Source organism: Pipistrellus kuhlii, unplaced genomic scaffold (assembly GCF_014108245.1).
Source record: "Pipistrellus kuhlii isolate mPipKuh1 unplaced genomic scaffold, mPipKuh1.p scaffold_m20_p_19, whole genome shotgun sequence".
Taxonomy (NCBI): domain Eukaryota; kingdom Metazoa; phylum Chordata; class Mammalia; order Chiroptera; family Vespertilionidae; genus Pipistrellus; species Pipistrellus kuhlii.
The window spans coordinates 10,237,213-10,258,066 of record NW_023425504.1 but is presented as its reverse complement, the minus strand read 5'-3'; the positions used below and the strand labels follow the sequence as shown (position 1 = coordinate 10,258,066).

At 37.8% G+C, this 20,854-nt stretch overlaps 1 protein-coding gene across 1 annotated transcript in view; it reads right to left on the bottom strand.

The window, feature by feature from the left end:
* GPC4 (glypican 4) overlaps nucleotides 1-20,854 on the bottom strand; it is a 117,926-nt gene that overhangs the window by 25,025 nt on the left and 72,047 nt on the right. The window contains exon 2 of the mRNA XM_036443328.2: nucleotides 9,465-9,623. Within this exon, the coding sequence (XP_036299221.1) occupies nucleotides 9,465-9,623 (159 nt within the window). The remainder of the gene's footprint in view (nucleotides 1-9,464; nucleotides 9,624-20,854) is intronic.

The following is a 20,854-nucleotide window of genomic DNA, read 5'->3' as shown; positions in this document are numbered from 1 at the left end:
CCTGTCTGTAAAAAGTTAATAAAAATATCTATCTTAATATATAAAAACCCTGAGTTGTGACAACCAGTAATGACCAGAGGTTGACCCACTGGAAGTCAGTGTTGGCCCTGCTCCCAAGCAAGCGGTTAGGGGCAATAAAGGCAGCAGGCAGGGGGGTTAGGGGTGATCAGGTAGGCAGACCAGTGGTTAGGGGTGATCAGGTAGGCAGACAGCCCCTGACCAGGCTGGCCCCGCCCCCAAGAAAAGAAATAGGGAGGTCCAGGCAAACCAAGCCATTGCACCCAGCCTGTAGCCTGCAGTGGGCAGCACTGAACAGATGGCTGTGGGGTGGGGCCAAATGCCTGCAGCCCGGGGAAGGAAAACCCCGATAGGCCCTGATCTCAGGCCAGGCCTTGGGACCCTGTCCTAGGGGTCCCAGATTGTGAGAGGGTACAGGCCGGGCTGAGGGACCCCCCCCCCACCACCACACTGAGTGCATGAATTTTTGTACACTGGACCTCCAGTGTGTGTGTGTGTGTGTGTGTGTGTGTGTGTGTGTGTAAAGAGCCAGGGTTGTAACATGCAAAATGATCAAAGGCTCAGGCGAGTGGGTCAGGCAGGCGAGTGGTTAGGAGACAGTTGTCCCGGATTGCAAGAGGGATGTCTGACTGCCCTCTTATTTCTTCCTATGACACTTCCTTCAACAATGAGGACTAGAACACAAACTAGACATCAGGTCATAGTCCATAGGCATCAATAGCAACTTCACTAATCGTTGCAATGCTCATCTCCACTCCCCACCCCTATTATTCAGAATTGAAGATTAGAGTCAGATCTTAACTGCTAAAGAAAAACTGTGTAGTCCTGAAATACCTAGCAATCATCCCTTCATAATCATGCCTGAAGCCAATTATAAGGCACATGGTGGCTGGGAGAGAACTCAGCCAGGACCAGTGTAAACCAGAGTTCCACAACTATCAGAAGCTGAGTTAATTGGAAATTAGATCTCCCTTACAGCAACTGCTTGAATTCATGAAAAATGCTGCTCAGGGAGTCTCTTTTAAGTGATGCTATTGGTGTCTGAAAAGAGAGTCAGAAAGGAGATAGTGTACAAGCATTTGAAATATGGTGTCTGTGATCAGGGTTTATTTCCCTTTCAATTTTCAGTTTGGAGGCTTAATAATTTATGTTCCAAGGATCAAGCAACTGCTACTCCTATGGCTCATGAATGAGCACTTAAAGTAGAGATGGAAATAAACACTGTAGCATGCTACATATCTAAAGCAGCATGACATAGTAGGAGAAGCTCATGGGATTTCCCATTTATGAGCCATATGACCTTGATTGGACAAGATGTAATCTCTCTGACCCTCTGATGCCTCATCCATAAAATGGAGCTATTACTAAACTCAGCTCATATGGATAATGCCCGACACACAATTGATGCTCAATAAATGGACAGTATTCATAATACATGAGGTGATACTGTCAGCTTTAGAGTTTCTTTATATCTACAATCATTTAAAAATCTCTTTAGGCTGGTTTTTAATCTTTCCTGGTAGAGTCAAATATTATCCATCTGGGGGGAACATAAATTAAGCCAAAACGGCTGGAGATCAGTTAAGAAGACCCAAGGCCTTATAAAACTGAGAGCAATTTAGCAAAAGGAAATGCTTAATGGCTCTTGCTTCTAATGTTGTGCAATGTCCCAGACATCTATGAGGGTGGGAGCAAATACTGAGTGAAAAATATAGAATGAAAAAATGTCAACCTAGAGATTTTACATTATATTAGATGAAACTATATATATAGATATAGATAAATGAAAAGTATTTTAATAAACAATACCTTTATAGTTATTCAAAGTGTGTGTATATATTTTTGAAACACCCCATATATATAAAATCAGGAGAAAGGATTAGGCAAAAGAAATAGGGAAATGAAAATTAATAATTAAACAGCAGGTCAATTTCCAATCCTATCCACATATTTCATTTGCATACTACCTCCTTTTCCAAAGTCAGCTCAACATAAGGGTTGAACTAAGGTATTGTAAGTATTTTCCAGCTCTAAAAAGTTATTATTCCTAATGTCAATAGTACCTATTTAACATGAGAAAAACTAGAGTGAAAAGGCAAAATTTTTCCATATAAAAGTTGTTTATTTAAATATCCTGACTTTAAAAAAAAAGGGAAAAAAAAGAGGAAGAACATCCTGTACTCCTGGAATTTCTATCCCCAGCCACTTGTCTTGCATCAAATAAACATCCAAAATTCTTGAAACAGGTCAAAATGCCATCGGTTACCGCTTTGTAAACAACGGACTGCCCACTGATTAACTAGAATGCATTCTAGAATTAACCCATGACCTTAAGAGATTGGAAGCTCTTTCTATTCAATCCATCTGCTTGGTGCTATAAATTACCACCTTTTATTTACATTATTAGGAAGCTGTCTTTTACATATAAAGATTAATTTCCTCTTTACTTTCTGTAAAGGCTGTATTTCACAGCCCTGGTGTGGCATGCAAACATTGTTACCACATCACCGAAGTTTCTGAGAAAAGCAGCTTCCTTGTAAGTGCTACAAATCATACTTTTCACACTGTTAAGAAATCTCAGAGTTATGCCCATCATTTTTTTCACCCAAGATCAAGTACTTAATGAAGAACAGCTAACATAAGCATCTACAAATGTCTTGCTTTATTGGTAAAGTATGTATACGTTTTTAACACCCACCAACTTTCCTTTATTTGGGCATAATCTCAATCCTCAAAAGTGCCTTCTAGGCTATGCAGTACTAATAGAACATGTAGTTGATTAATGTTCATCAACTGATAGTAAATTAATAGATCTTTCCTAGTATGACAAGACAATTGCCAGCAGCAGTACTTATTAGGGGCTTTTAACATATCAAAGGGCGCTGGGTGATCCCACCAATGTAGGAACAGCACTTACTTCCCAATGATAATTTTATTAGTTAATGTACTTGGCATGTTAAAACTTGACATAAGATAATCAATGTCTATCTTTCATGGCTCCTGTCTCTTGCCAACTTGGTTAACAGGCTCAGCTTCCACTGGACCCCATTCCATTTCTACAAGGGTATTTTTAGCACCAGTTACCCAAGTAGCTATAGTACACCCATATTCCCTCACATTCAGAAGTACCGAGAGAAGGCTGGGGGCATGTTACAGTAAGCTAGGAGGTTGTGGCAGCCATTGCAAGTGTTTTGTACACTAACCTGTATGTGGATCTATTGATATTATATGGCCTCATATATAAACCCCACAATAAAGTCTATCTGCTCATGATCTAATATTAAGGGGAAACCAGGACACACAATAGCATAATGTTATGATCACAATTTGTGTGTATGCATGTATATTATCTACCTGCACAAAAAGATGCTATAAATACAGTGGTGGATGAGTTGAGTGTTGGAAAACAGGGATATTTTGTTTTCAATATATTTTTCAATTTTATTCACCCTAATTTTTTAGTAGTATTTTATAGTAAAAAAAATTTATACTCTCATGCTTTCAAAAATAACTTTATTTTCTCTTTATTCTATTAATTCAACTTAATTGCTGTAGGCTTCAATTTTCAAATTGTCTACAATGAGCATTGTGATACTTAAGGAAAAAATTCAAACATTTTTTTAAACCAAAGCAGTTTTTACATTTTATTTTTAAAAATACATTTTTTCCTATTAAGTATTCCTTTCAAACTGTAGCAATATGAAAAATATGTAAAGAAATTAAAAAAGATATATAAATTGCCTCATATCCCACCATTAAAAAAGAACAATAGTTTATCGAATTTTCTCCCTGTCTTTTCCTATGAAGATATGTACTGTCACATGGTTCAGATCATACTGTATTTATACCCTTTTCTCAGATAACACTGCACACTTAGCATTTCTTGTGTGCTTAAAAATTCTTCAGAAACATCATTTTAAATAACTGCATATTATGACACCATATGGACAGATAATATAATCATCATAAGACATATAATAGGCTGATTTCCTATTTTCCTTATAAACACTGCTGTGATAAACATCTTGTACATAAATCTGTATGCAGATCTTTCCTTGAGATAAATACCTAACAGTAGAATTACTAAATGAAAGGGTATGAACATATTCAAAACTTCTGGCGCATTGCCAAACTGACCTCCAGAAAAGGTGGGCTCACTCTCCCTATTTGAGTCACATTTATTACAAGAGTTTCCATTGCTCTGCTAATTCTTTCGAGAGGAGTAATGGAGACGGCAGGGACAATGAACAAGAAAAGCCCTGACTGGTTTGGGAATCTCTCAGTCAATCAGTTGGAGTCAGTGCTAGATCAAATAAGCCTTTTCTTTGATTGGACAGACAGACCCATGGAAAGAGGGTGGGCAGAGGTGAACAACTGTCTCAACTCCCAGGCTCAAAGTGCAATGAACCAACAAAGTAAGATAAGTTCATCCAAAGCTCTTCCACTTATTTACTTGCTTCCAAACAGATCAGCTCCTTCTTGCTGATACCATGTCTTTGTAATAAGTCAAAGCTAACAGCGGTGGACCAAAGTGAAAGTGCACAGGGCTCCCTGGAAGCCGCACAAGCATTTTCAACCCGATGAAATAGCCAATGCTAGAGCCACAATTGGTCACACTTCAGATAACTCAAAAGGCAGAAACCTTTGTCAATACAGAAATATGCGTGTTTTGTCTGGGCTCTTGATTTGATTACAGTAAACTGGCATTGGCTCATTCTCATCAACTTTCAAGGAGATTATAAAAAGAATCAGCAAAAATACCCAGCATTTGAGTCTCCTTCACATGGAAGGAAAAGAAAATAGAATTGTAAAGGAAAAAGTAGTAGTGCTTTCCAACGAAATCAAAGAACATTAGCATGATCTGGAAAGAACATTGCATTTGCTGGAAGGCCAGAAGGCCTTATATCTTTTTCTGTACTTTCTGAGCTACTCATCCTGGGAAATGTTGCCTGCTGCACTATAGCAGAAGTTTTTAAAAAAGCAACACATTTTAAAGGGATGTTTTAATGAATACAATCTGAGGTGAGGATTAAAAACCAATCCTTTGTTTTGTGTGCTGTACATTTCTATGACACATTTATTTTACAACATTTTTTTAATGTGAAAATCTCCCAGGAGGTCTTAGTAAGTCAGTATGGCCGTGCAAAGGACAATAATAAAACCATGTTGCTAAAAAATAGTTAAGATCAGGGGTCATAAAAATTCCACAAATTTCAGTTTAGCTAATGGCCATAAAACTTAGTTGGATATATTTGTCTTTTAAGGTGAGTGGCCAGCTCGCTCCCAGTGATATCATTACTTTCATGGGCATGTGAATTCTAATGCCTTCCACTCACTGAGCCTCCACACTGGTTTTCCTAGTGGCCTAATGAAGTAATGGCCATTATAAACTATGGAAAATTTTTAGTCCGTGATTAAAACATAGATTTGGCTAAATCTGAAGAGCGCTTCATGTTCTGCCTTTGTGAAATCAGAGAAAACAAGGCGGCTTTAAGAAAAGGGTGGCCACTCTGATTTACACTTGGCCCATGCAGATAGATGGGAACGGACAATTATTTCTTTTATGTGCATTGTAAGCTAATTCAGAAAATTTCTACTATTATGCAAGTTAACAAGCTTCAGGCTCCCAGGAGGGTTTTCAAAGACCTGGTGAAAGTGGCGGAGAGTTCAGAAATGATAGGAGGAAAATAGAGAGTACCATGCAGACGGCTAATTAACATTTTGTAAGACCTTTCACCAGAGCAGCTGGTGTAGTCACATGTTCAGAAGACTCACAGAATTTTTTAGAATAGAAAGGGTCTTTAGAGAGCATCTAGCTCAACCCCCTCATTTTATGGATGGGAAAACTGAGACCAGTTAATTGCCTCAGGTCAATGTGGGTTTATAGCAGAACCAGGCTGACAATTCAGTGTGCTCTGCCTCCAGGCCAAAGTGGCTACATTTGGCTTCTAAAATGACAAAGTTTTCCCAATGGACTAGCATCTGACAGCTTCCTTAAGTTTTATTTTAAGACGCAAAATATCTAGTAAACAATTTGATTGGGGGGTTGTTAAGCAATAATATATATATCTTTGTAGTTGTTATATAATTATGCCTCTTTTAAAAACAGGTCTCTCACAAAATGCGACATTTTGGGGTGGGCCTTACATTGCAGTCCCCAAACAACGAATTATGCCCTACTTCTATTATTTCTATTCCCTTTGCCAAGCATTTCTTTCAAAGACCCCTGAACTGAGTATCTGATTAGCATATTCATGAGACAACTGATTCAGCTATGTTAATTAGCAGTTCTACTTCAAAAAATAAATTACAAAATTCCAGTGCTGGCCAAGAGGGGGAGCAGCTAGCTCTGGCACCACAATTTTTAGGCTCTATGGATGGTAGTTTAGGATGGTAAATTTCTGTATTGAACATCTAAGCCAAAATGTGGATCGAAAGATTACTGTGTAGGAAAGAGGTGAATCTTTCAAGCTCAGGTTTAAAATATGGGAAACCTGAGAATTGTGTTGCTGCCGAAAGAAGCATTCTTCTGTCCTTCATTCAGGTCTGAAAATGTGTGTGTGTGTGTGGGCAGGGGGGGGGGGCCATGCACATGGGCACACACACACACACACACACACACACACACAATTTACAACTTAAAAACTAATTTATTCATAGAATTATAGTCTCTTTAGGTATGCAAATAATATAAACTTAAATGTGTAGAACAAAAACAATGACCTTAGAGATAAGGGATATGAGATATCTGGCTCCAAAATGTCATAGCTGACTGGAGCTCATGGATGCAGAATAACATAAAATTGGAAAAATGGAATAATTTCTGGTTAAAGAAAGTTAATTTACTAAAAGTTTCCAAGCCTTATTTTATTGACGAGTTTATAAAAATTAATTGTTCCTGCCTTAGAAAAAGTGGCATCTCATAAACATGGCTCAAGTTTTGATGAGAGAGGAAGCTGCATGGGCTCAGGTTCAACACTTTGGATTTATACTGTAATCTTGGAGATAGCAATACAACTTTTGAAGTAACTTGACCCTACAAGTTTCCATGTGTCCTTTTGCTATTTTCTCATTACTTGTCTTCAGGCTTCTTTGTGGTTCCTCACTGCCCCCATCCTGGTTCTCCAGCTGCCATCTTGTTCCTCTGCCCTACTTCCTTTTTTCATTCAGAGCAATAACCCAGGGTTTGGCTTTTATAATGGCTTGGACAATTCTTCAACCAAATCACCCTATCCTTGAATTTCTGAAAGTGAAGACATCCCCTATGCCATTTTACTCACCATCTTCTTTAGGCCTGGAGGATTAAAAGTCAATCAATCAATAAATGCAAAACCCACTTTAGGATTATGGTTTGTTGCATACCAGTCAGCTGAGGTTTTACCGTAAAAGTATTTAATTGTCTTAGAAAACCTTACTTGGAAGAATACTACAACATAACCCAGCTCTGTTCTGATCTCCAGAACAAACACATTTCAGCAACTACTTCAAAAAATCTATGCTTACTATCTTTATTCTCAATGCTATGTTTTAAATTAAAGTCTGAAGAAACACACTGGCATTTCATAATCATTTTGTGACCAGTTTGGAAACTGATAAAAAGTGTTAACATATTTATTGAATGTGAAGACTGAAAGGAAAGGGCAAGAGAAACTGTTTTTCTGTCATTTTTTCAAAAACATATGTTAACACTTACTGGATGGCTTTTTAAAAACTACACATTGAAATCATATAAGAAATACTATAAAACTGCGGGGAGTGAGAAGGAGAAAGAAAGCTAAAACAGCAGGCTCATAGACAAGAGAGATCACTGTGAGAGCCACACTAATGTCTAATAAGAAATGGGGTAACTTGGAGGAGGTGGCCTTGGAACCTGAAAATAGCTTTATCTGCACCCCATCATGCTACCAACAGCCTAGCCATTTCTTAAGAGCAGGTTTTTTTTCCTTCTAAATTCAATCATAATTAAGAATATACTATTCTTTTTAATAATCATACTAATAATTTAGTGATCAAGAGAGACAGTCTAATAATTTCTTTTGCCAATAACACTGATCTTCTTGTGATGCTAACATATTATTAAATATCCTTTACAATCCTGTGTGTTAGGAGGTATGGAAAATTATTTCCATCCATCCTGGGAAAGGAGAAGATAAAATTAAGACTAAGCATAACTATGTATACAATATGCATACAAAGTATTAGGAAAAATGGGTACAATATATGATATGCTACATAGAAAAAATTAGTTCAACTACATTACAACTAAAATATGCTTTCATGGTCTAGCCTGGGAACGCAACTAACACTTATTAAACAGGTGATAAGTTTCAAATAACAGATCTCAAAGCCAATATTTGAAACACAACTTGTTCTTTAACTGAGGACTACCTTCTATATCAAATTTAATAGAGTCCAGCTTCTCACCATGGTAACGAGCCCTTTGCAGAAATACTCAAAGACATTTCACATCTTAAAAACTTGCCTTGTACTTCTTCACCATACATAATGTCAAGAAAAGCATGCATCAAAGGTACTATGTAATTAGAATGGCTTTTAAAATGAGCACAAAGAAAGTCACTCCTATTAAAATTAAATCTACTACATCATAACAATCTTCACACTGAGTGCACAGCACCAAAGCAAAGGATCCTGAGATGTTTTAGATCCCATATTCTAGTTTTTAAAATCCTTTGTATGTAACATTGCTTCAGATATTACTGAAGCGCTTCTCAATGGGCTCATATTGACTATTTCTTCACTATTAAATAAAGTGTACATGTGAGAATCCATGTTTGGCACAGAGGATTGAAATGGGTTTGGCTGTGGCTTTACATGGATAGACTAAGCCAGAGCACCGCTAAAATGAGGCCAGGGAAGGAGACCAGCTTAACGAAGACTATAGTATACTAGCTATCGCTGGGCTACTGCTGCATGGAAACTCAAGAACTAAATGTTGATTCTCTCTGCATTCTACAGAGCTTCTAGGAATGCTAGTTATCTTTGGGGAACCATTTTGAAATTTAATTTGAACTCCAGCATCTGTATAGATGCCTGCTTTTTATTAGGGGGGGAAAATTTTAAGTGATGTGCATCAACAACACTATTCTATGTTCATCCAAGAAAAGAAATAAAAACATTTAAATTAAACGACTTTAATCTATTTTTGGCTCCCTGCGACTATATTTCCATAATGCCTACCATACAGATTTTAGTGCACCCAGAAGGATTCTAGCAATAAAGCTATAGGGCTAACTTGCCCTGAGGATCCAACAAGAAGGAACATCTTGAGAGAAAACTTGAACACTGAGAGAACAGAAGAGCTCTGGAAAAGCAATTGTACGAACGTAAATATCACCTCTTAAAAGTGACGTGAATAAAAAGTGTAAAACAAATTTTGGAACAAAGCAAATGGGAATGCTCACTTAGACGCAAGTTCCAATACATACCATCAAACTTCTTATAGCGGGAAGCAAAGACGGCTTGCAAATGATTGCACTGTTCGGTGACCACACTTTTGAACTCATCTTTACTTTGCAGGCTGTACTTCTCCTCCATCTCTTGAGAGCAGCAGGTATAACCCTGGGGACAGATCTTCAAATGATCTCCTGAAAGATAAAAGTATAAGACACTCAATTTCCATTATTGTTCATCAGGTTCAAGAGGGAAGAATTTGGTTTAGGCACACAAAGTCTACTTCATTTCCATCTGTGAGATTGCTGCTAAGGCCTAAGAATCTAATGTATGGGAGCTTTCATTAAAACAAAAATATTTAACCTGGCTGGTGTGGCTTAGTGGTTGAGCATTGGCCTATGAACCAGGAGGTCAAAATTCAATTCCTGGGTTGTGAACTCAATCCCCAGTAGGAGGCAGCCAATCAATTATTCTCTCTCTATGTTGATGTTTCTATCTCTCTCTCCTTCCCCCTTCCTCTTTGAGATAAATAAAGATATATTTTCTAAAAAGCAAAAATATGTATTCCCTTCTTAGAAAAATAAAATAATAAACCCACCTCCAAAAGCCTAAGGAACTTTCCAACCAGGAAGTCTGCTACATCACAGGAACACCAGTGTGGCCAGTAAACCCAGTATTATTCAATATCAACCGAAGTCTCTTTTATAATTCTTTGATTCTATTTCTCAAATCACACAAATGAGACAGTTTTTCTAGCTTTGGGAATTTAGACTCCAAAAGAGGGTACCATTAATGAAGAATCATTTATAAAATGTGATAACAACCAAAAACTGAACAAATATATGAACAACAGTTATACTTGGAGGAAGCAACAGGATAAGTGCATTTCAAGGAGTTGACAGCCAAGCAGAAACAAAACGAATGCATGCTGGATAATTTGAGTCTATAAGTCAAAGGGTGATATTAAATGATCTTTAATTTTAAGATTTTTTTCAGCCAGCAACTTCTGTGCAGATGTTAAACATTGTATTGACCTTATGATTCTGCGTAGCCACTCATTCCAGTATAGACTAATGGTTTCCAATAAATGTAATCTTTATGTAGTGAAGGAATCCTAAGAAGGGTCAAGAGAAATGTCAAAAGCATTATCACTCTATAGCAGCTTAACTCACAAAGTATCTCCCCTTACCCTAATCCAACTGCGTTTTGCTTGTGGTTTAGCCATAAGGGTTTGGAGGATTGTGGGTTTTTTAAAAAATAGATGCCAGAGTTCACCCACACATTATTCCTCCTATCACAGGACCAAAATTGTGCTTTGAAGAAGCCATACTCTCCTTCATAATGACCAAGAGATGCAGTGCCACTCGAAAATAAATCCACTAGGTACTTTATTCACTCCAATATTACTTGGTGATGTATAGATACCCTAGTAAAAATGTTTACAAGGATTCACTGTCACTATTCTTTCTGCTATTGTTGTCCATGTTCCATGTAAGACATATGCAACCTAAAAAGAATCAAGATCTCAAGAACTCAGGAATGAGTACATTGAAGACACTTCAGCCTGCCAATGCTAAGCATGTACAATAAATAAAGGCATGGAGAATAAAGAACAAATCTTTCTAACAACTCTAATAACCATGGGAATTGAACTAGACCATGAGCTGGCCTTTGATGTTGATTGGCTATGTGTGCTTAGAGGAAGTAAGTCTTCGCTTAAGATAGATACCAAAATGGCTCAGGGTTGGAGGTGGGGTGGGGGTGTGTGCGAAACTACTTTGGATATAATTGAGCTGGCAACTTATTTGACTAGCACTAGGATTGGAAACCCTTGGTCCACAGATAATTTAAACAAGAAAAGAGGGAGGGTAGATTTTGTAGAAGAATCAAGGAGCTGTTAAGTTTTAGAATATCCTAGCTCTCATTAGTGAAAGAAGGGTTGCCCTGGCTGATGTGGCTTGATTGGTTAGAGTGTCATACCACCCACCAAAAGGTGTCAGGACACATACCCAGGTTGTGAGTTGGATCCCAGGTCTCTCTCCCTCTCTCTCTCTCTCTGTATCTCTCTCTGTCTCTCTCTGTCTCTCTCTCTCAATAATAATAATAATAATAATAATAATAATAATAATAAAGTCTATTTTTAAAAAATGAAAAGAAAGAAGAAAGGTTGCTAAAGCTGTTTTCAGGAAATATCTTTGTTACAACCAAAAACAAAATTCCCTCCTTCACTGGCTTAATGAGTTCACAGCAGGCCTTTGGTACTAGCACATATAATTAAAGAGAGATATCCAGTTGTATCCTGGTTTCAAGATTGAGGATTTCACCCAATACAGTCTAAATACATAAAATAATATGAAGGACCTCAACTAGCTGCAGTGTTTGCTGCAACTGTACTAAATAATCCATATCACAGTCACACCCCACATAGAATATTCATTGGAATGCTCAGAATAAGGACTTAAGACACACAGGGTTATTTAAATAAATTATAATAAGGGAGCAGCTACTTTTTAAGGTTATCACAGGCTAAAGTTCATCAAAGGCTGATTTTCAAGCCCCTGCAAAGATTCTGTTGTGAAGTGCATTGGATTTCCAAGGTAAAACAATTCAAGAATTTGGAAAATAATCTGTTCACCTAGTCTTAGCAGGGTTCACACATATAATAAACTAAAGAGCCGCTTACTGGATTCTATAAAAATAGGTTTCTAAGTCCAAGGAAAAGCACCCCTTTTCCACTCCCAATGCATACATGCACACACACACGACCTGAAGCCAGCAAATTCTGAGACAGCAGGAAAGAATAATGTTTTACATTTAAGAAGGTGCTAGACATTGAAGGGTTTAAACTTATCCACAGGAATTTTACGTTAAGGAGACAATCTTCAAAAACAGGTAACAACAATAAAAGTTTTACTAGTAACCTGCTAAAAGTACACAGCACCATTTACACTAGCACATATAAAGAGCCCAGCAGGGCCCATGAACCCCTCCCTTCACTTATCCACCAAAGGATCGTAGCAGGACCTTATGGAGACTTGCTTATATCTGAACATTGGAGTACATCGCTGTTTTATCAATAGCTAATAAAAAATAAAAAAGCCCACTTTCATTTTAGAGAGAAGAACATTCCAGGAAAAATCTGCCTAATGGTAAAAGGCTTGCCCTGTGTAAAGGACAAAAACAAGGTAAATACTTGGCTAATATTTCTGTTGGCAAAGTTGTCTACTCCTCGGTGCAAACATGATGACTCCAACATTCCACTTTTGCTCATATAGCCTTCAATGCACCACTTACTCCACCTGCATTTCTACTAGGTTAATATGCAGGTTTTTTTCAATAGATGGAGTTACACATCAAATCGCATATACTGGTATATCAACATATGTGTAACTCCATCTATTGCAAACAATCCACATTATTTATTATGTTGGCATATGTATGATTTGATATGTATGCTATTTTGTTGTATTGATCCTTCAGATTGACATTTGTTCTGATCGATGGCACACACACTTTCTGAGCAGCACTTCAAAACATATGAAGAAGTGAAAAATTGGGTCTCTGAATGGTTTGCCTCAAAACAAGAAAAGTTCTATTGGGACGGTATCCACAAATTACTTGAAAGATGGGGGAAATGTGTAGCTAGCGATGGACATTACTTTGAATAAAGCACTTTTGATGTTTATCTTGAAAATATCATGTTTTTTTATTACAAAATCTGCATTATTAATCATTGACTGGTTAATAATGTGGATTAATTATTAACCAGTTAATAGTGTAGATTAACTCTTAACTGGTTAATAACGTATATTAACTGTTAACCAGTTAAAAATGCAGGTTAACTGTTAACTGGTTAATAGTGTGGATTAACTATTTACCAGTTAATGCAGATTAATTATTGACCAGTACATAGTGTGGATTAACTGTTAACAGGTTAATAATGAAGATTAATTATTGACCAGTTAGTAGTGGGGGTTAACTCTTAACTGGTTAATAATGCAGATTAATTATTGACTGGTCAATAGTGTAGATTAACTGTTAACCGGTTAATAATGCGGATTTTATAATCCAAAGAAAACAAAATAATTTCAAGAGAAACATCTAAAGTGCACATTCCCCTCAACTTTCAGATAATTTGTATGTACCATCCCAATAGAACTTTTCTTGTTTTGTGACAAACCATTCAGAGTCCCAATTTTCCACTTCTTCATACGTTTGGAATTACTGCTCAGTACGAAGAAGTGGAAAGTGTGCCATTGATCAGAGCTAGGTGATTCTGATACATAACCTTCCATAAAAATTATTATTTGAAAGGCTTAAACATTAGAGCCACAGAAGATCAGGTAATATTAACCAGTAATCCCAATAGATTAAGTGAACAGTGAGTTATGATCCACACCTAACATTTGTCTTCTATATTTCCCTAACTCAATCCCCTGCTTCTATGCCCATTGCTTATAGCTCTCCATGTCTCTCTTCTACTCCCTTAAAGCTCTTCTGGTTTCCCTCTTTTATTCTACCTTTATTGCTCTTTCCTACCTTACTCCACCCACTTCTTTTAACATAACATGAAACCAAAGGATTTTGAGAAATGTGTTGTACTTGTTGAGAGTTCCTGTTCTATTATAATTTTAAAAGCAAGTGAATTGAATGCTTTATGGTTTTCTAAGGAAGCGCCTAAATAAAGTTGTTTTTAGTACACATCTCTTGATTAGTTTTTTTCTTTGTGGGTCAGTGGTCCTCAAAAGAAAAACAGTCCCCTACCCCTGTATTAGGAGGAGGCTTGCATGAGATTCAACAAAGCATGCTTTGTAAAGCTTAACTCTATGGCATTAATAACAAAACAAAACAAAACAAAACAAAATCACTCGAAGGAGCCATACTTTTTTTTCAACCACACTAGTTCTATGTAATTTCTTTTTAGTCTTAATATCAAGGCCTGAGTATTCAAAGCTCACCAAAGATAATCACAATAAATTCCTACTCAATCCTGCTGAATGTGTGTTGGTTCTTTTTTTTCTTTTTCTTTTTTTTTTTTTCAGCCCTTCAAATCAATGGTTAAAGAAGTAGGCATTGAATATGTGGGATGTTCCATCTTTTACCAGGGCTCTGTGGTGAACAATCTGTGGAACTGTGCTTTGTCATTTTATCTCATTTAATAGTCTCATCAAAGGCTGGCTCTGATGTATAAACGGGATACAGCTAATGTCCATTAATTTTTAGTTGCTCATAACCCACCTTCCCGTAAAAATTGTTGTAAATGCTGTTAGGTTCTCAGGCCAGCCCTCAGCTTATTTACTATCAACTTTACAATTTTAACCATAACTTACAACCTACAGTTCTCTCAGAATATTCACTTTGCAGTTCAACTAGATGCCAGGGGGGAAAAATGTCCCTCAGATTCATACACATTTTCAGGGGATTGGTGATAAAGGAATATTTGTAGTTTTCATTAAGGTGCCAGATTTCTGGAACTGTAGGAGATAAAGTAAATCTCTAGCAATTACTCTCCCCGAGTCCTAAATGGAGGAACCAAAAACCTTCATGGCAGAGAACCCAGAATTGCCTGCACCAGCATGATTTGTAAGACACACCCCAAATGATTTCATCAATAAAGCAAGCAAATGCCTCTGATAAATAATAGAGACACAAACTACACCCTAAGGGTAAGAGCAGCAGGGAGGAACATCTGAGAACACACTGGAAAACACTTTGTATACTGCAACTGTGAGAGACTATAATTTTTGCATTGGGCTTTCTTGCAGAAACTGAGTGCCTCACCTGGGTTTTGAAGAAAACTTAGCTCTTTAGGAGGGGTTTTTAAGAAGTTAATTTAAAAGCTTTCAAATACTTAGCACTATCTGGATTTTTCCTTCTGCAAGGCGAATGATTGCCTAGGGATGAGAAGACTGATTTGGGGAATCAGGAATACAGGTTTGAGTCTCAGCTGTACATGATTCACTGTGGGCTCTTGGAGAAGTCACTTACCCACTGGAGCCTTTCCTATACAAACAAAGAAGCATTATGTAAATATAAAATACTGTAATTGCAAAACAAAGACAGAAATAAAGACCATCCTATCTAATAAAGAGGGAATATGCTAATTGACCATCACACCATCACAAAAGATAGTGATGCCCACAGCCAATACAGAGGGAATATGCTAATTGACTGTCTTGCCCTCAAACATGGCAGGGCCCACAGCCAATAAGGAGAGAATATGCTAATTGACTGCCCCTCCCTCCCAGATGGCAGCGCCCACAGCCAATATGGAAGGAATATGCTAACTGACTGCCCTGTCCTCAAAGACAGCAGCACCCACAGCCAGAAGATGGTGGCACACCTGCCTCTGGAGTCCCCCAGTCCCTTCAGCCCCCCAGCTGCTCAAGGACAGCCTGAGGTGAAGGCAAGCCTCAGATAGTGGCTACTCAGCTGCTCAGGGCTGGCCCTAGGTATAAGGAAGCCTCGGGTGGCAGCTGCCCAGTCGACACCCGAGGCGCAGGCAAGCCTCAGATGGTGGCTGCCCAGCTGCCCAGGGCCAGCCTGAGATGCAGGAAAGTCTTGGATGGCAGCTGCCCAGCTACCCCGGGGCACAGGCAAGCCTCAGATAACCAGGGCCGGCCGAGGCTTGCACTGCTGGCAGTTGCAGCAGCAGGTGTGATGGGGTGTCGCCTTCCCCTGATTGCCAAGTCACCTCCCACCCCTGAGGGCTCCTAGACTGTGAGATGGGGCAGGCCAAGCTGAGGGACCCCCTCTAATCTATACTTTGATAACATACTGAGGCTCTCCATGAAGAGACAACTTGTACTGAGAGGGGCCAGGGGAGCAGCATCTTCCCTCTTCCAGATATTTCAAGAACATATCTCATTGGAGACATATCTTAAGGTAGTAAATATGTAGCCAGAAAAGAAAAGATCAATTAGTTGCTGAGTGGAATGCATAAGTGATGGTGAACTGATGACAACTAAGCCAAGGCACTGATCTACAGGGCCAAGGGCCATCATAAGCAAAGCCTGGGAAGCCTAAGCAGACATGATGGCAAAATATAATGTGTTATTGTGGGTTGGTATAGAAAAAGACATTATAGGAAAACTAAGGAAATCAACAAACACATGCAAATAGTGAGAGCAGCATTATTCATAATAGCCAAATGTCCAACAATGAATAGATAAACAAATTTGGTACAATGGAGTATTACTCAGCCATAAGAAAGAATAAAGTTCTGATTCAGGTTATAACATAGCTCAACCTCAAAAACATGATGTTAAGGGAAAGAGCCAATCACAAAAGCCCACATATTATATGTTTCCTTTTATTTAAAGGCCTAGCACAGGTCAATGTATAGAGAAAGCAAGTAGATTATTGTTTCCTGTGGCCGAGGGGGCAGTGTGGGAGCCAGACTAATGGGAAGTAAAGGGGGATATTACAGTTAAAAGGTATAAGATTTTGGTGAGAATGCACAATACACTAAAAGCCATTGTAATTAAATGGTTTAATTTTGGGGGTATGAATTATATCTCAATAAAACTATTACTAAAAAAAATTATAATATTCATCTATCCATTGTGACAGTGTACCACACTAATGTCAGATGTTAATAATAGGAAAAACTGGGTGTGGAATATAGGGGAACTCTGCTTTATTTCCATTTTCTGTAATACTTTATCCTGGAAGAGTTAGATTATTTTAAAAAGCAGTTTTCAAAGTGAAAAGAATAAGGGGGGGACTTTCATCAGCCTTTTAGAAATATGAATACAAGATATAATTCTAATATTGGGAAGCTATATTAAGCTATTAATTATGGGGGTGATTTTCTTAATTCCTCGATTTATACTTTACTCTTTTTTTTTTTTATTTTTAATGAAAGTAAAACAATTCTTTGTCATTGGTCTAAAGAATTACCAAAATACATCTATGCATATAAGTTCCCTGGTTAATGCTTGGGAGGAGTGGATGCAGGGTGGAGGGAGTCAATGGGATAAACCAACAACAAAAACTAAAGGGGACAGCTATACTACTTTCAACAGTGAAGAAATTTAAATTTTTAAAAAATAATTTTTAAAATAAAATCCTATATAATAAAGAGGTAATATGCAAATTGACCGCCATGCCTTTGCACAAGATGGTTGCCCCCAGGTGGTCACAAGATGGCCACCACGAGATGGACGGCAGGGGAGGAAAGTTGTGGATGCTCAGACCAGCAGGGAAGGATACTTGGGGGCAACCAGGCCTGCAGGGGAGGTTGCACTGGTTTAGGTTGCCTCTGGTTTAAAAAGAATTACCAAAATAGTTTCTGTTCATGTTCTAGATCTAAATTCATGTGGCCACAAAATAAGCTAAAATGCAGGTTGTTGTAGAACTCCAGCTCCTCCAAGTTACTTAAGAACCCTAGGAGGATTATACAATGCTCAGCATCCTGAGAACAAAGAAAGAAAATCTCTAAAAGTTTTTAATAATATCAGGAAGGTGGGGGATGATATACATTAATCTATCTTCCCCCTTGCAAAAATGAGTGAAATTATTGCATATAACGCGCTATGCACACCAAAAGCCTAAAGTCATTTGACCTAAACCTTAATGGTAATGTGCATAAATTAGTTATTATGCAAATGTATGACTTGAGGTCACCTATCAATCAGTAGGAGAATTGCATCTAGTTAGCATTTTGTTAAAACCTTGCCAAAATATAACTCTGGAGGGCTTAAGACTGCCAATTATTTTTAGGTGTACTGATCCTGCAAGGTAAGATAGAGAAGGGCAATCAGAAACACATATGTTTTGAAAATAAGTTTCATTATATTTTTCTAAGAATACCTTCATGTTAAGTGTAGTTAGAAGAGTTAGAGTTGCTACGTTAAAACCCTATACTTCATTTCATTGAGCTTGCAACAGCTTTAAAATCCACTCCAAGTAGAAATCAAGCTGGGCTTTATATTGATGTTTAAATAAGCAAATTATGAACCAAAAGTTTATGTCGGGCACTCATAAAACCCCATCTGAATTGTACCAAACATTCACTAAAGTAAGAGGGTAGCCTGAAATTCACACATTGACATATTTTACCAACACCTTAGAGCAACTATGCAACTGCATCTATTTTGCACATTTTCCAACACTTCGTCCAGGTCAAGGGCCCAATGGGAATAATACTGGTAATTAAGCTAATACTATTCAATACTAAGTCTGGAATCTAATAAATACTACCCCAGGAGTCAGGGCTAATAAAAGGCTCTGAAAATGTGTTGGGGAACCATAGAGGATAGGCTATGGACAGTTAGAAAAAGATGGGGTGCTCCTGTTTTACAACTAACAAAGGAGAAGGACTTTTCTGTCAATGATTTAGGTGCACGTGCATGGTCGAATCAATTGAGAGATTGGCTGAAATACTAATTTATGATTTTCATTGGGTTCACACCTTAACGGAATGCCTGGGTATGAATAAATGATTCCAAATACCTCAGTTATACATTCATCTACAAAGAAAAAGTAGCTTAGAGAGGAAACACCATTGGCTACAATATTTTTTTTCTTTGGTGGCCAACAGTACTTCTGGAACCTGTGTACCAAGCTGTGGATCAAAATCCTGGTAAACCAAAGCACCAGTAGGACAATCTCTAAGAAAGCTAATCAGACCAGGCTTGGAGCATCACAGAGATCAGGGTGGGAGAATGCTGGCCACCAGCAGCATTTTGCCCTTTCTCTACATCACTAGTGTGCTAAAGTCTTAGGATTGCCCCTGAGAGCAGTCAATCTCCTGTGGGTAACTACATAAGACCTTAAAGAATTAGAGAAAAAGAAAGGATGAAGGTATTCTTAGAAAAACATTGGAGACATGTCTTTTCTCCTCCACCCAGGGAGATGACTCGAATATCAGGGCTTCCAAAAGAGAGTGACTTTCCTTATTATTTCCAAATAATCTCTAAAGGAACCCTCCAGGAATCCAATTCTCAGATAAATTGCCATAGCCATTTAGGTTTCACAGCAAGATCACAAAGGGTCAGCAGTTTACTGCAAATGTTGAAGAAAATGTCGTGGGGGAGTAGGGGGACTCACGGATACGAAACACTTGCTCTTATATAAATATTTATACCTTTCCTTTTATGTACATTTCATGGGTTGTGGGTCATGAAGATTTTTAACATTTTTTTATAGTTGTTTTCATCTTTGGCTAACTGGGAAGAGAAAAACCCTCAAGTTTTCTTTAGCCTCCCTTTCATGACATACCTCAAATTCCTCCCTCCAAAGTAGAGTATGAGAATAGGTTTTCAGTTAATTGACTTTCTAGGAAAAATATACCTAAAGAACAGCATATCCATTCATAATTAATTTTTCCAAAGGGTATTTCTCCAAACAACTATCTAGAAAAGCTTTTACACTAACTAAGGTGATAGCAAAGTCCGCTGCTTCACATAAAGAAAAATGACTCTTTAACATCAGATTTCCAGCTACACACACCTTTCTTTAAAATTCTAGCCAAACATCAATGAAATGAGAAGGGAGAAAGAAGTATTCACATTTTCAATGTCTGTACTTAAAATCCACTTCCATAATTCTTGTTAAAGGTCATAGTAAGTTACAGCTAACTCTAATACAGATCTGCACTGAAGGATTCTTGATTAGTCTCAGTTCCAATGGACATGGACATGAGTCATACTTGAACAGGAGTTATCTTTTATAACATGAGAGAAAAATTCTTCTGAACTTTAGGACAAGCAGGTCGGGGGGGGGGGGGAGGCAGCATGTTCTTTTTGCAAGGTTGAATTCCTCCAACCCTCTAAAAATCTACTCTCCTTGCCAATCATTATCTTGTACCCTAACACCTGGGCCTGCCACCTTTGGGGCATACACTCTAGAATTGATTCCCATTTAATGGGCACTTTGCTATTTAGAAAACTTTTTTGACAAATGTAAAATTTTTAATGTATACTTTCTTTTCCAGGTCATTGACTGGAGCTGTAAGTAAAATTTGTCTCAGTCATAATTTTGGACAGAATGCCACTGTTCATGTTGCTATCTAGAGAATTATATTTTTTATCCTTACCCTCTGCTGCCTGTCTAAAAGTCCATCATAACATTTGATGAAAGAGTCCCACAGTTCTGTGTTGATGCCACTTAAGTTTCCTTGCCTTGGTTTGATTGAGATTTATCATAATGGCAGTGTACTAGAGCTCCTTGGCATTAATTTCCCAATCTGATTTCTTAGAATATTTCCTTCAGGGTCAGACCTGTTGATTACATTTGATTTGATCATTGGGATTTGAAAATCAATTATATTTACCACTTCTTGACCTAGTTAGTTTAACCAGTCCACTTCAAGAGATTACCTGGAAATGTTACCCTGCCCAAAAAACTTTTCCCAAGTCTAAATCAAAGAATCAATTCACTTCTCCCAAACTAACCTTTGACCCAATTTGACAACACAAGA